Below are 17,373 nucleotides of genomic sequence, written 5' to 3'. Positions count from 1 at the left end.
ACTGTGCTGGCTTCAGGTTGCAGGTCGGGATTATTTTCTGGAGAATTTTTAATGTGAGTCCTGACTACGAGCATACTGGAACATGATGAGTGACTGATTTACCGATCAGCCAGTGCAAAGACAGAGCTCTGGAGGCCACGGTACAATTTCAGAACTAAATCACAGTATCAGTTCCAGTAAAACATTTATGACTGATGCATCAGTTCCTTTCTACTTTTTACAAGGACCCTGAATACATTATTCGCTTCCAGTGACGTATTAGTCCAGTGAAATGAAGAAAAATGAGCCATAAACCTGGACGAAATTCCTTCAGAAGCTATTGGAGTGGTATCCAATTCAACCAATATTCCTTCTTAACAAATCCAAAATCAGACGAAATCGGACCATGGGAAAGTACCAAAAAATCAAATTAAAAATTTCGTCCGTTTTTCGAGCTATTGAATACTAAGTCTGAAGATACAGTACGCAAGTCATGACACTAGGTGCTGTATTAATGACTGATAAGTACCTAATAGATACCTTTCCAGAGTTATGGAGATTTGAATTTTTGTACAGTTGAATCTTTCCAGACCAATTGGAATCATCTCTTCTCGGAAATAACCAAGATAATAGCCAGAGGACATCATTGTTATGATGTTGGCGCCATTTGCTTCTAGTTTATGGACGATTTCTTGAATATTTGTACTCTCGTATTGTAACATGGACAATGTCCTTTATAGCGCTGTCTGTGACATATCTCGGAACAATGGGTCTTAATTTAATTTCTGTTGTTATAGCACCAATGATTCCCAAGCTGCGAAATGCATTAGTCCTATCTAACGTACGAATATTATGATGAACATTGTGTGGCACAAACAGTAATGCATTATTGTCTATGAGATCCTCTGAAAAACTGCTACTTACTACTGTGCAATTCGTTTTTAATTTCATAACTTATATGTAGGAAGAAGAGAAATGGAGAACTTCGATAGTATAACGTGACCTGAAGTTGTGATACATTTGAACTATTACACCTATCTGCAGTGGGCACATTAAAGTCCTTGGGCGTATGCTCTGCATTTTACTTTGGAAAATATTTTGGAAAAGAACATTCTTAAGTTGCCAAGCATGTTATCCACAGTCTTTATTGTAATGAGATTATCAATTAATGGATAAGTACCTTTCATTGCCATTTCATCGTCTTTCACATTACTTACAGTTTCCTCTGTTATGTGCATCTTTTGTAACTCAGGATCTGTTGAATTTGTATGTTAAGATCTAAGAATGTGACCAGCAGTCCCTTTTAATGTTACAGTGTCAGCCTTTACACTTTCACCAGATGTTACAACACTCTCACTGTAATGTTCTTCAGACTTTCTTTTCATGTGCCTTCGATCATATGTTTTGCAATCATTTTCTTTCAGATACTCTTCCATTTTTGAAATAAGATTCACAAGTAACTGTTGCTCGGCGTTATAATCAAGGTAAGTACGTATCCTTAGGAAAGCTACTTCTTGTTCTTCGTTGATTTGTCGCTCTTCTATCTGCCTCTTTGAGAACTGCTCGGCAGTGCATGTTCGCGAGGAATATTTTTCCCACTTACCAGTCTCTTTTTTATTTTATGTTTATTCTAACATAATACAACGCCTTTCGAACATGTTCTGTTCATATCCAGGCGTTTATACATACACACATACTGAGAAATGTTACTTAAAAGTAAACAGTCTTAAAATAGATTAATCTAGAACTCTTTGTCCATTGTTGGTTACTGTAGCGGCTGGTGTGGCATTTAGGGGGAGGAGGGGGGCAGTGGATGGCTAGAAATCGAAATCAGTGATGCCTTCTGTTTGTTTTCTTCGTTGTGGTTGACTATGTATGATATCAGAGCCTGTATAGGGTGCAGACAGAGTTGCATCAGTTATGTGTTACGAAAATAGTGTGGAAGGCTTTTATATGACAATTGATCACTTACGATTTCATCATCTTGCTGCGTCACTTGTATCACTGGTGTAATGGCGGAGCTGTTGATTAACGTTACACTATTACACATTGTATTTTGTCACTGATTGCCAAAAATTTACTGCACAAATTGCTTCGACGTTATGCACACAACACAAGATGGCGACTGTAGCATGTGAGTCTGTATCGATTATCGAGGTTTTGTATCGATATTCTTGGTACTGACGGATTTGTAGTTAGTTATTTACATTGACGTATCTTGAATCTGTTGAGTTAGAACTGGATTAAGATTGTTGCATTAGAGTTACATTAGAGTGATTGGCTCTTGACCGTCTTCGAAATATTTTTTGCAAATACTACAATATATCCATCAGCTGCCATTTTCAATAAACTTTATCTAGAAGAAGAAAATGTTCTTCAAATATTACATCTGTTAAAGTAACACATTATAAAATATTAATCTTACACTAACATATAAAATAATTTTTAAAAATGACCACCATTTTTAATTTGATTTTAGGCACTTTTCCATGGTCTGATTTTGTTTGATTTGGGTTATGTTAAATGTTGAAGTCTGTTGAACTGAATTCCACTTTAATCATTTGATACGCAATTTTGCCGAAATTAAATCGTAATTTGACTGACTATAACGAGTTACTGTTGTGAGCTGAGTTTATTGGAAGCCGCGCTGAACACGAGCCATGAAGCAAAGCATTTGCTTAACAGTAGAGTTGGTTTCCCGACGTGTTGCAGGGTACACGAAGGTGGTCACCGTACCTACCGGCTCTCGTCACCTCATCGTGGAAGAGCTGGGCCCCACCGAGAATACGATTGCAGTCTCCGATGAAAAAGGGGAGATCTTCTTCCTGAACGGAAACTAGTGAGTACCGCAGTGTTAACAGGAATTTTTGTAAGGTTAGCTTTTCGTCTTTGTTATCACTTAGGCTAACCGAGTGCTGTTATTTTGTCGTAGAAATGTCACTTTTTGCAAGGAACCGCTTTAAAACAATTATTTACATAGAGGAGCGAGTCTGTATTTGCATATCCAGTGCTCATGTGTCTAGCACCTTGAATGAAAGCTATGAAACTTAAGAGGTGTTACAGATTTAAATATTTCACGCTGACAAATCTGCAGTACTGGTTGTTACCACAAAGGGACATAACAGAAATAGGAATTTACGATAAGTAAACATGTGCAGTTGACAGCAGTTGAGACCATTAGCTTTTCAGATCGATAGTAATAAGTTAACCATAACCATACTCAAATTAGCGGCTGAGGAGGACCGGACACCTATAAAATGATGAAATGGTATGTGCTTCCTAGATGATGATATTATCTTGTGGTGTCCTACCCATATTCAATAAAAAATTGAAGCTACATGATACATTGTCATGAGAAATACCGTAAATGTATATTTTCTTAATATTTATTTTTATTTTGTGACAATTTGTAAACGGCACTGTTCAGATAATTATTTTTAAAAAGCTGAAAGATAACACATCACTTTCTTGCGAAAGGCAGAGGTCCCAGGACCGAGTCCCATTCCGGTACACATTTATTGTCTGTTTATTTACTTATTTATTTATCTAACCTGATCTGATTACGGTCAGTAGGCCCCCTCTTACATCTGACTAAGGTTTAACACATTACTTACTTTTAGTACATCATAGTTACCTAATAACAATTTTAGTATGACAAATAGTATTAAAATGATTTGAGTGTCTGAAGTGGCAATGTGAGTGAAAATACTGACTATGAACTAATACAGTTAATACTGGCAATACTTATACAACTGCTGATACTGCCTCTATTGATAATAATAATAATAATTATTATTATTATTATTATTATTATTAGAATAACAACAATAAAGATAGTGGCTGGTATAAAAAGAATTTATAGGTGTAAAAAGTATATGTTTCTGATGTAGAGAGTTCTGGGGAAAGGAAAATTAATAGCTAAGAATACTGGGAAGTGGGGAAGGTCTTGTTTGAAAGAAAAATGTGCAGAAGTAACGAATGCATCCAGGAACAGGATAGTCATTCTTGTTGCTTGATTAGATATGTGATTATCTGTCTTTTGAAGCTGGAGCTGTTATTCAGTTCTCTAATATAATGCGGGAAGTTATTCCAGTCAGGTTCTTGCTACAGAGAAGCAGTTTGAGAAAGTGGCTGAACGGTAGGATGGGACAGAAAAGAGTTTGCTTTGTTGGGAATGAGTGTTTCTGCCATGTTGTTGAGACTAGAGCGTTAAGATCGAGGTGAGCTATGAGAGACAGTGTAAGTTGATAAGACAATAGCAATGGTAAGGAAACCTCTGTGCTTGTCTGTGTGCAGCCAGGGTACCTGTGCATTTGATGCTGAAATATGATTAAAGAGTCAAACATCACAGATATAACGAACAGAGGGAAATTCATAATCAGTTCCAGATGCCGTGATCTTTGCTGAGAAAGGCCTAAAGGCGTAGCAGGATACTGTCTCTGTACACAACAATTGGAAGTATAAGTGTTTGTACAAGTTTCTTCTTCAGGTCAAGAAGGGATAGCTTGCAACTTCACTCGGGCTTTTACACAACCTTTTATCATCACTTGTCTGCAAAAGCGGTTCGGTTGTGCACAGTTGCATTCGCGCCCTATATTAAGTAAATAGCCAGCCTAAGTACAGCAGTGAATGAATTCAAGTATATGTCTAGATCACGGTCGTTCACTGTTTAGAATGAAAATGTTTTTATTTTACTAAATCACATCCACAAAACAAACTGATGGCCACGTGATACTATGTCGGCGGCTCTTAGCCGCACCGACCTTACCGTACCGACGGACAACGATCCAAAGACCTCGATCTTTGTCCCCTATCCTCTGTCCTGTGTCCGGTCACGTGACACTACATTAGTCGGATATATTATTTCTAAACATGGCCATCATGCATTTACAATGTTACAATATTGAAGTACGTAAAACTAAATACCTTATATTAGTTTGTAGACAATCATCAGATTATTTACATATTTAAGGGCAGTCCCCTTTTTGGCAGTTTCACCCCTCTTCTTTTGTCTAATCACGTCTTTGCCTAAAAGGTGTGGCATACGAAATACTCATTTTGCTCTATATAGATCGAAAACTGAACAGTGCCTTCACAATAAAAGACAATAACATATTATGCAGAGGTTCTCAAGCATCGTTACAACTTAACTTTTATATAAAACATGTTCTTTAATGTCCAAATATTATCCCTGCTTCTATACTTTAAATTTGAGTTTTGAACTATTTTGAAGAGCTCTTATGTTTACGGAGTACTCCTAGTTCAGTGATCAGATACCCAGCGAATCCAATTATTAGCAAGACAAGCACACCTTACATTATTAACATATGTACCAAGTTATGCACTAACAAGGGGAATGCCTCAGACACGGCCAACGGATTCGGCTCAAATTTGCCAGGTCGCTTGTGTACAACCTAAAACGAAGGAATCTAAGTTATTTTGGGTCAAGACCCCCCCTCGTTTTTGAGAAAATCAGCCCTAAACGTTGTGAAGAGCAATCGACTCAAAATTGGAGGGATCGATAGATAATTGTAAATAGAGCATTTTTCATCATAGGGTATGGGGTCCGCAAACGCAAAATTTTCCAGAAATCGAGGAAAGAAACTTTTATAACTGCCGTTTCTGTACCCACATGGTAAACGCTGTTCGGCGACAGCGCTGATAGCCCACCAGCCAAGGTAGCTGGCTGGGACTCGAAAAACCCGGGTTCGAATCTTGAAAGATATGACACAACAAACAATAAATAGTTACTACAGCATAAACAGACGAGCTAACTGCCACAAACTACAGATAGTACTCGTCATATGTTACTTTTTTTTTTTTTTTTTAAAAAAAAATCTTTATTTCTTACAAAATATTTTATACAATAAAACCCACCACCTTATTAATTAGTGGGTCATGATATAATACATTACTTAGGTACAGCATATACATTTCTAATTCTAATCTACAGACAGTGTGTTAGTTGAATGGGCAGACCTACTAATTAACAAATCTGCTACTCCTAATATTACTACTTACACTAGTCTCTACTGCCTGCAGCGTTACAAACATGCCAATAAATATACAATCCTACTTGTGTGCCTTGCTCACCGAGCTAACCCCGGTGAACGCGCCCTGGCACAGGGCAGGCCAATACTTTTATTCGCTGCAGGTTTCTATTTTAATTCCTATTCTAATTTCCTAACCTAATGAACTATTCTAAGTCAGAATCGGTGCGTTGTCAAATCCGGTATGGTCGCCCCTCTCCCCCTATCCTGCACGTGGCGGATTCCAACTTTACCAGTCGACCAGTCCACGCACAGTCATATGTTACTTACGGTAGGAAACTGTATTCATTTACAAAACGTATTTTCATTCGGCGCATTAACGATGGAAAAATCATTACATATCCGCGAGGTTCGCGGCAGCCTAATGACGGAAAACAACTCTTTCCGATTGACTTGTATAAGGCTCGTGCGGGACACCTTCACTCTTCCAGTTTCACAACTATGATATGACGAAGAGGCAACCGGGACAACATAACACTCCGCGCGTGCATTCTGTCCCGCGCCTCGCTGTAAACAAGCGTCGCGCGGTTGGCTATCTGTGATCCTTCGTGAGGAATTCGCAGCACTCTTACTCGAAGTTGTTTTCATGCGACAAGGCTTAAAAGTTTAATACTTTACTAACTCGCTGCGTTTGGCAAATTAGTTTGCCTACCTTATTATTATCATTCCTTATTGATTTACTTACCTTATCAACCCTCCTATGTCTATCGATTGAGATATGGAAAAATACAAACGAGAAGAATAACATCTGCTAGGTTTCATCGACATTCGAACCCGGGTACTCCCATTCCTTGCCTGTTACCTTTGCTATTGCGCTATCGGCGCTGCCGGCGGAAAGTGTTTTGCATGTCGGTATATAAGCGTCAGTTGTAAAAGTTTCTTACCTCGATTTTTGGAAAAGTATGCGTTTTCGGACCCCATACCTGATGAAGAAAAATGCTCTATTTACAATTATCTATCGATCCCGTCAATTTTGAGTCGATTGCTCGTCATAACCATAGGGGTGATTTTCTAAAAAAAAATGATGGGGTGTGGACCCAAAATGTCTTAGATTCCTTCGTTTTAGGTTGTACACAAGCGACCTGCCAAATTGGAGCCGAATCAGTTGGCCGTGTCTGAGGTCTTCGCCTTGTGAGACATAGGCAATTATGTAACTAAGTAATTCAGTGTGAATCTGTTATATGCTGCCTCCTCTCTTTATCAAGAAGGTGACTCCATAAGTTTACTGACTTGTGCTTGCTACACCCCAAATGATCTTCCACAGTAAACATTACCACATCCAGAAAATTAATTATACTATTACAGTATCCCTTGTAACCTCACAAGCTTTTTATATTTTGGTAGGAAACGAAGAGATGCGAATGCTTTCACGCTTCTACGAATAAATTCAAGTCTCTCACTGTACCTTAGCGTTTTAAAAGGATTATGGTTCGTGTAATATTAATGACACACCGCAAGAGTTTATTTTAGCGCTTGAGAGCATGACGTTCCGCCTTTTTGTCGGAAAACTCAGCGCTCTGGGAGCAAACTTTAAAATCTGGCGTCAGATGCGGAGACTGTTGAACCGTAAGTTGACGGCGATATGCAGGTAGGAGGTTATCACAGTAGCAGTGAGCTTCGTGCGGTGTGTTGCAGCACGGAGGAGGCGGACGGGGAGTACCGGATGGGCGGGGTGCTCGCCTTCTACAGCCATCCGCAGCCCAACCAGGAGCGACTGGACGCCCCGGGCCCCACGCAGCAGCCGCTCACTATACACGTGAGTACGAGACCACCAAACCAACACCAGCTCCCTATACTCCTGACTTCATCTGCGCTTCTGGAGGACAACAAGTAACCAAGTTTCTCTTACAGCGCGCATACATATTAATAGTAAGAATTAATTTATAATCTTAAGGCACCGGGAGTAGACAACATTCCATTAGAACTACTGACGGCCTTGGGAGAGCCAGTCCTGACAAAACTCTACCATCTGGTGAGCAAGATCTATGAGACAGGCGAAATACCCTCAGACTTCAAGAAGAATATAATAATTTCAATCCCAAACAAAGCAGGTGTTGACAGATGTGAAATTTACCGAACCATCAGTTTAATAAGTCACAGCTGCAAAATACAGACGAATGGAAAAACTGGTGCCGGCCGGAGTGGCCGAGCGGTTCTAGGCGCTACAGTCTGGAGCTGCGCGACTGCCACGGTCGCAGGTTCGAATCCTGCCCAGGGCATGGATCTGTGTGACGTCCTTAGGTTAGTTAGGTTTAAGTAGTTGTAAGTTCTAGGGGACTGAAGATCTCTGCAGTTAAGTCCCATAGTGCTCAGAGCCATTTGAACCATTTTTTTTTTTTTAACTGGTAGAAGCCGACCTCGGGGAAGATCAGTTTGGATTCGGTAGAAATATTGGGACACGTGAGGCAATACTGACTCTACGACATATTTTAGAAGAAAGATTAGGAAAGGCAAACCTACGGGTCTTACATTTGTAGCCTTAGGGAAAGCTTTTGACAATGTTGACTGGAATACTCTATTTCAAATTCTAAATGTGACAGAGGTAAAGTACAGGAGGCGAAAGGCTATTTACAATTTGTACAGAAACCAGATGGCAGTTACAAGGGTCGACGGGCATGAAAGGGAAGCAGCGGTTGGGAGGGAGTGAGACATGGTTGTAGCCTCTCCCTGATGCTAATCAATCTGTATACTGAGCAAGCAGTAAAGTAAACAAAAGAAAAATTTGGGGTAGGTATTAAAATCCATGGAGAAGAAATAAAAACTTTGAGGTTCGCTGATGACATTGTAATTCTGTCAGAGACAGCAAAGGACTTGGAAGAGCAGTTGAATGGAATGGACAGTGTCTTGAAAGGAGGATTTAAGATGAACATCAACAAAAGCAAAACGAGGATTATGGAATGTAGTCGAATTAAGTCGGGTGATGCGGAGGGAATTAGATTAGGAAATGAGACACTTAAAGTAGTGAAGGAGTTTTGCTATTTGGGGAGCAAAATAACTAATGATGGTCGAAGTAGAGAGGATATAAAATATAGACTGGTAATGGCAAGGAAAGCGTTTCTGAAGAAGAGAAATTTGTTAACATTGGGTATAGATTTAAGTGTCAGGAAGTCGTTTCTGAAAGTATCTGTATGGAAGTGAAACGTGGACGTTAAATAATTTGGACAAGAAGAGAATAGAAGTTTTCGAAATGTGGTGCTACAGAAGAATGCTGAAGATTAGATGGGTGCATCACATAACTAATGAGGAGGTATTGAAGAGAATTGGGGAGAAGATGAGTTTGTGGCACAACTTGACAAGATGAAGGGACCGGTTGGTAGTACATGTAGTACATGTTCTTAGGCATCAAGGGATCACAAATTTAGCATTGGAGGGCAGCGTGGAGGGTAAAAATCGTAGAGAGAGACCAAGAGATGAATACACTAAACAGATTCAAAAGATGTAGGTTGCTGTTAGTACTGGGAGACGAAGAAGCTTGCAGAGGATAGAGTAGCATGGAGAGCTGCATCAAACCAGCCTCAGGACTGAAGACCACAACAACAACAACATGTGATTTTTGAGTACACAGGGTGCGAAATTTAGTACAGGGAGCCGCCACCTCTGACAGCAACAAGTCTGTGCTGGATGTGCATCGAAACCAGCTGAAATCGGATGACAATACAGGTACAGCTCCAACTCTGTGCCAGAGTTTATCGATCGTACTGGCTGGATACTGGTGGCGTGATAGACTCTCGGCAACGTATACATAAATAAGGTCGCCAGGAAAAACTTCCATCCCATAGAAAAATAATACAACTATTGTTTACTATCGTGTAATTGCGCCCTCGCCTTCCACCCTGGAATTGATAACCTCCTGGATTCGGGTAAGCAGTGAGTCGACAAAGTTGTGCAGGTATGGCGTAATCAAGTTAAGTCACTCGCTCAGGATTTGATCACACAGTTTTACCAAATTGCAGGGATGGTGATGTCGGGGTTTACCCGCTGTTCCAGTATCATCCACAGATTTGCTATGGGGTTCAAGTCAGGTGACTTCGCAGGACGGTCGAGACGTAACAGTGTGAGGAAGTGTCGAGAAAACCGCTCACGTATTCCTCTGGTACGATGAACTTTGCTGTAGTCTTTATGTCCCTGTGCTCATGTAGAGGTAGCGCGAGCGTTCATGAGCTCGTGAAACAATCCTGTGACGACTGTAGATTGTTAACGACTCATCTGTGCGTGCCCCATAGAGTGACTATTTTTCTGTCCAGTGAGCTTATTTCAGTGGGTGAGACATCTGCACAACGTTTGACCAGCGCAACAGAACAAAATCCACTGTAGCAAGATACGTCAGCACGGCAAGGCAAACACAGGTCTTTCGTTATCTTGTTGAAAGATAACGTCACGGAAATCTCGAGGATGAGCCACCCGTCTTAAGTCAAAAAAGTAACTGCTGCTGTTCAATGGCACCGGCAAGTGCTGAATCCGCATGACAATGATGAGCACAATCTCGCGATGTTCGATTTAATCAGAGCCTCCATATGCGGATACTGCCGCTATGATGCTACACCCAGAACCGGTAGTCCTCTCAAAACACGACGTATTGGGATTCCTGTATCCAGTGTTGTTCAGCACACCACTTCCCGCGCACCCGCTCTGTGCTACAGCATCAAGGCCGTGCTGACACTCCGTGATGCTGTAGACTTTGTCTCAGTCTACAGCTACCCATCTACATGCATACTCCGCAAGCCATCGGGCGGTGCGTGGCGCAGGCTACCCCGTACCTCTACTAATCATTTCTTTTCTGTTCCATTTGCAAATAGAGCGAGGAAAAAGCGACTGTCCATACGCCTCCGTACGACCCCTTGTCTCTCTAATCTTATCTTCACAGTCCTTACGCGAAATGATGTCATCATAGCGACTTTTGTTACTCAAGTTAATAAATCTATTAAGAAGGCTAGGAGAGGATGTCTGTTAGAAAGAGCAGGTAGACAGTTATTAACAAACCATTTACAAAATGAACTGACAGAATTAAATTCCAGTATGTTGGACGTAGGGCGATTATGGGCAAAGCTTAAACAGTTTGTAAATAATATGCTGGAGAAGTATGTGCCGAATAAGTGAATTAAGGACGGAAAAGGCCCACAGTGTTTAACAACGAAATCCATAAAATGCTGAGGAAATGAAGACTGTTTCTATACTGACGCCGTAGATTAGGTTAGGCCTGTTTGTAACTACGAGGTCTAAAATATTTCCACTATGTATGAGCTGTCGAACTAGTTGCTCAAGTCAGTTCTCGGAAAACGCGTTCAAAAGAATTTCGCAACATTGATGACTATGCACCTTGCAATGGATCCATAGACGTCCCAGTCTATACTCGGTATGTAAAAGACTCCTCCAACCAATATTGCATGTTCTGGGTATTTCCGCATTACTGATCGTAGATTTCCTGTGACTCACTCTAAAACTATCAAAGCGGAATCAGGTGGTCGGTAAAAACATCCAAGAATTAACATGATTTCATCTAGACCTTATATACGCGCCCAGATAACTTGATTGTCACACTCAAATTCGACATCAAGGGACAATATTTTTATCAGCCGCAATGAACGCTACCCATTCTGTGCTATCTATTTTGTCTTTTCGACGTACGTTCCATGAACTGCTAAATATCTCAGAGCTTCCTTTTTCGGGTAAAAGCCAGCAGTCGGTCCCGAGAATAATTTCACCACGGGAAGTGGTTCACTCGGACATTTAGTTATGAAATGGGCTTTTTTTCAACATGGGCAGAGAGGCTATCTTTGGTATTGCTACTATGTTCTTTCTCCTCTTCTGTTTGATAACGGCGGGGAGAAGAATTATTGTTCAGTAGCCTCCGTATGATTGTCCTCTGATTGTCTCATCATGGTGGTTTTATGAGAAATACGTAGGATGATTCAGTCTCACTGGAGTTGGTTGAAAATCTCAGTAAGGCTCTAGCAATCTCTTACTAAATGAACCTGTCACGGAACGTGCGCCCTTCTTTGGATTTTCTGTCATTTCTCTCTTTATCCTACCTGGCAAGAATCCCAGCTGATGAGTAACACGTAAGAGTCTGGTGGATGAACACTTTGTGAACCAATTCCCTCGAGGAGCAATTTCATTTTCTTAAGATACATCTACTGAAACTCAGCCTGGCATCTGCTTACACTACAACTGGTTCCACTATAGGTCACTCTTGGCGGTTGTTACTATTTCTAGTGATTTATCGCCAATATTACAAGTGAAACGTAGCAAATCTTCCCACTCATTTTTACGCAGTCTGTTACTCCTATTAATTCCGAGAAAGAAGGAAGAAACGAAGATTAGGGTCTAGCGCCCACTTGACAATGAGGTCACTAAACATGGAACACAATCTCTAATCGAGAAAACGACAGGAAAGGTAGTTGGCCGTGTCTTCAAGGGGACCAACCCGGCATTTACCTCAAATGATATAGAGCAACCACGTTAAAACTAAATTTGGATTGCCAAACTATGATTTGAATCTCTGTCCTCCTGAATGCGACAACAGTGTCTTACCACTGCTTCGCCTCTCTTCCTTTTACGTTTAGACTGAACTGACAATCAGTACACAAAGAGTCGCTCATATGCACGTCTTCCAGTGTTTCCTACTTCACACTTTTTCGCTAGCAGCCTTTACAGAGTTGTTCGTATCAAAGTTTCGGTTAACAGAAAATCTACTGCTTTGATTTAAGACATATCCCAAATGTTACTCTCTTTCCTCTCAAGTTATAAAGATTAGAAAATCCGAAATTAATGACCTGCCACTCCCCTTCTCAGTATATCATCTGCTTCGACCTTACCAATCTCTGCTGGATCCAGTATCACACTTGGCACCGGGTGCCCCCTCAGTTATGGGGTTAGCTTTTGGTACCTGCAGAAAAGGTGCAAAAGCAGTTAATCTTTGGGGTTTCCCCATGAAATTAACAAGTACGACTTGGGACGTGCAAAAAATGGTGCGAATAGAAGCCCCAAAGTATTTATTCTATGTTTATTATTGTGTTATGTGGCAGAGTGCACTTTACGTTACGCTTACCGAACTGAATCAAAAATTGCAATGCGTAACTCAAGTGAAAAATATGAATAACGTGCGTGAGGATTTTAGATCGATGTAGAGACCTTTTCACGAAGTCAAGACACAATAAACCCAGTGTTAATCATAAACTATTTAATTTCAAAATCCTTCTTCATCATAATATGTTTATTGAATCAGTTGTATAGAAAAGTGGCAGTGGGAGATTGAGGGGATGTGTTTCACTTAGGTACTTGGTTAAGAAGTTATTACAATGTGAAAGTTTCTAGTCTAGTGGTTGTAATGTGAAAAAATGAGAGTTTACATCCACCTTATACTTCTAGGGAAATGAACTCTCCCTTGTTAATAAAACCAATTCGTAGTAATACAGGACGAGCGAACGCAATGCTCGTTGCTGTCACAAAATAATAAATAAATTACACTTGAACTTGGCCACTGCGCACAAGGATAATAGCGACACAGTGAAGTTAACCAGTTGGTTATACAAGAGGTTATATTTATTTCTATTCAGTCGCCTAACCAGGAAAAGTTATTGGGCAAGTTAAAGGATCTTGAAATTGAAGTCAAGTCTGCGTATAAAAGGAGTTTATTTGCTCTGTCCGTTTCATGAAAGTTACAACAAAATTACAAAGAGTAAAGTCATCAGAATATTCATTTAAATTAATCATGATGCTAACACTGTGGGAGTTGCCAAAATTTATGTGCAAGACTACATGGAGAATAAAGCCCCAAGAAACTTGAGAAATCAAAGTTATAAAATTCAAAATTACAGATTACAATAAATCAAATCGGTAACACAGTTTTCGCATTAGAAACACACAAGTAAGTGAGTTGCTTAGATTATGCGTCGCACTAGTGCAGATTTTGAACTTATATTTCCTCAAGAACAGCAATTGGATTGGTGCCGAACGCACCAGACGACCGGCAAGATCCAATAGCTCAAAATTTACTCTCCAGACTGTAGCCGGCCGCCGGCTGATTCTCCCTTCTTTTCTCCTTCCCAAATCCTCATTTCAAAAAACTCTACGTGGACGGGACAAGTCAGTGCTGTAGCCAACGTGACGGAAGAAAATTGTTGCCAAATTCATGAAACTGCAGGGGGAAACACACACACAAATTCTCTCCTTTTACGTACAACATGTATATTTTTAAACCTGAAGCTGGTACTGCGCCGAAGCAGTGTCTTCACGATTAGTCAGCCTTACACGCTAAATAACACTGTCTAGAGCAGTGGTAGTCGAACGTCTTTGCTCATGACCCAATATTGACATTTGAGACGCAACTCGGGCCGTACATGTACCGATCTTATTATTAATTTATAATTTAGTAGGCTATCTAATGGGTCCCCAACACATTAGCTGTAGTAAGGACGACATAAGTTGACCGTGACATCGCATTTTGAGTGATTATGCACCGACGGATGGCGCCATTAACCTTGGCATATGCCAACATACATTCACTGTGCGAGATATTATTTGTGAAAATACGCAGCTGTGTTTCAAAAGGGTGATACAACGCTTTGAGATAAACTTTATTCTGTCGATGAACATCATTACAGCCGATTTTAAAATACTTGCTATGATCTTCAAATAGACGCATGAGGAATATTCGTCTGTAATTTTCATTACCTGTTTTTCTCACCGGCCTTTAAACAGGGATAACGTGCTCTATTTTCACTCAGTTGAAATTCTTCCATATGTTAAACGGGAATGTTAGGATCTCATTATTTTGCATTTTTTCTGCGGACAAATCGTGGATAAGTGACTATATGAAAGATTTCGATTCGTAGCGCAGTTTTACGAAGGGACGAAATGTCCTGGGAAGCTGAGACATGCACGTAATTTGCTAAACCCTGATACCGAAAGTGAGTACAGTTGTCGTGCATAGTTTTTCTCATAGACACGGTAGAAGATAAGATATTTTGCCTGTTAGTATTTCAAAACCGAAGGAGCAGCCCTCCAATTTCTCTGCGTTACCCCAATTTTCCTTTAAATCACATAAAACAACACAGTAACACAAACTTGGTCTTGTACGAATTAGCAGCACACCAGGCAAGATATAGGTATGTGATTACGGCCGTAACGAAAGCTGAGTGACACTTCAAAGGCAGTTAGGAATTTATGGCACTGACTGATTAATTTTCTCGTTGCGTCGTAATTCGGCGGAAGTAGCGAATGAAGCTACAGGACCTCTTTTGGGGCTTTGCAGTGGATGAAGGACGGATATTCCACCATGGGCTATTAAGATTGCTTCACACTGCAAGGGCTCCAAATGGTTCAAATGGCTCTGAGCACTATGGGACTCAACTGCTTAGGTCATCAGTCCCCTAGAACTTAAAACTAATTAAACCTAACTAACCTAAGGACATCACACACATCCATGCCCGAGGCAGGATTCGAACCTGCGACCGTAGCAGTCGCACGGTTCCGGACTGCGCGCCTAGAACCGGGAGACCACCGCGGCCAGCAAGGGCTCCAACAGTAATTAATCAGGTACAACGCAAAGCCCCTCGGCAATAGCCCTACCGCTACGGCTCCTACAAGAAAACTCTGAACAGCCAGGTGCCTGAAATGATGATGATGAGAAAGATATCCGTCGTAACTTCCCTTCAGGATAAAACTGTCACTTGACTGACAGCATAGGCAACCTTATGTCAGCAAAATTCAATGTGACAACGTGCATTGGCAAATGTCTGCGTCTATTATGTCTGCTATTTTTTCTTGGGCAATTCATTAACAAGACATATCGCTAATTATGCCTCAAGTGGTAGGCGGACACCAGCGCTATGAATGTCCCACGCCGCCGTGGCAGGACATTTGCCAGGAAATCAAATCCCTGTCCGGCCATCCTCATCTAGGTTTTTCATGCTTTCCCCAAGTCACTTCAAGTGTAAAAGCAGGTGGCAGCTTACAGCTAGTCGCAGCAGCGTGATTCATGCGTCCTTCTTCAACTGAGAAAAGGTTCCACCTATCACAACATCATCTCTAATCTTTATTCCTTGGCGACTCAACTGAGCAAAGGCCTTTCCAAAAGTAATCCATGACGTCTTATGTTAAGGCGGGCTCATTTTTACGCAACCACTTATTCTCATGTATACATAACTAGCGACCCTCTCAGGGTTCGCACGGGTAGCACTAAATATCTACGGCTGTGCGACTTACCTGGTGCAGCGGTAAGAAATTGTATACATAGACCTGCAGCAAAATCCATACAGTAGTTCCTGAGATTAACTTTCATATAGAGACAGAAAAATGTGGCATTTACGCCGAATGTGTCGTGTCAGGGACACACCTCTGCTGTTATGGTGGTGTGTACGTAAACGATCCCACAATATACCGGTTCCCGTCAGATCACAAAAGTTAAACACAGCCGAACGTGGCCAGTAGCAAGACGGGTGATTGTATGGGCACGCCGTGCGCTGTTGACATTTTCCTCTTTGCCTTTGCGGTAGAAGACACAGGAGGGGACAGTGGCGTGGAGTTCCTGATCACCAGTCTTTGCGCCGTTCGTCCTGGATTCATTTCTAAACATCTCCGCAGAGTCTCATGATGTGAGGGCATGCGATACTGTTGAAATTGATCCGTCCGTCGAATGGTGAAGCTATGCTCGGCGACCCCCTTGGTGCTCTTGGAGAGGAGCAGGCTATGTGCCAATACCGGGTTTCACCCTCTCCCTTCCCTCATCACCCCCAACACAAACATAACACTACACTAGGCACACACCCATCACAGTCAACTACACTTAACAAATGCGCTTACGTACACTGCTCTCATACTTTGTGAAGGAAAGGGGCCTGCAAGGTGAAGGATAGGCAAAATCTTTCCAATTGGGTGGCTGAACCTGCTAATCGGAGTCTACCACCCATTCATGCCATACGACTTTATTTTACATCTACATCAACATCATCTACATGGATACTCACATTTAAGTGCCTGGCAGATGGTTCATCGAACCACCTTCACAATTCTCTATTATACCAATCTCGTACAGCGCGCAGAACGAACGAACACCTATATCTTGTGGTTGACCTCACACTTTTCGCTATTTAGGGTCAACTGCCACTTTTCGCAACATTCAGATACTTTTTCTAAATGGTTTTGCAATTTGTTTTGATCTGCTGATAACCTTACTAGTCGATAAACGACAGCGTCATCTGCAAACAACCGAAGAGGACTGCTCAGATTGTCTCCCAAATCGTTTATATAATAAGAAACAGCAAAGGGCCTATAACACTGCCTTGGGGAACGCCAGAAGTCACTTCTGTTCTACTCGATGACTTTCCGTCAGTTACTACGAACT

The 17,373-nt window shown here is 41.2% G+C and overlaps 1 protein-coding gene across 1 annotated transcript in view; it reads left to right on the top strand.

The window, feature by feature from the left end:
- Positions 1-17,373, top strand: part of LOC126282418 (A disintegrin and metalloproteinase with thrombospondin motifs 7-like) — a 488,845-nt gene that overhangs the window by 414,686 nt on the left and 56,786 nt on the right. The window contains exons 15-16 of the mRNA XM_049982076.1: positions 2,692-2,818; positions 7,665-7,785. Coding sequence (XP_049838033.1) covers positions 2,692-2,818; positions 7,665-7,785 — 248 coding nt within the window. The remainder of the gene's footprint in view (positions 1-2,691; positions 2,819-7,664; positions 7,786-17,373) is intronic.

This window comes from Schistocerca gregaria, chromosome 7 (genome assembly GCF_023897955.1).
Source record: "Schistocerca gregaria isolate iqSchGreg1 chromosome 7, iqSchGreg1.2, whole genome shotgun sequence".
Classification (NCBI taxonomy): Eukaryota; Metazoa; Arthropoda; class Insecta; order Orthoptera; family Acrididae; genus Schistocerca; species Schistocerca gregaria.
The sequence above is the reverse complement of the archived record's forward strand: the minus strand, read 5'-3'. Positions and strand labels throughout refer to the sequence as shown.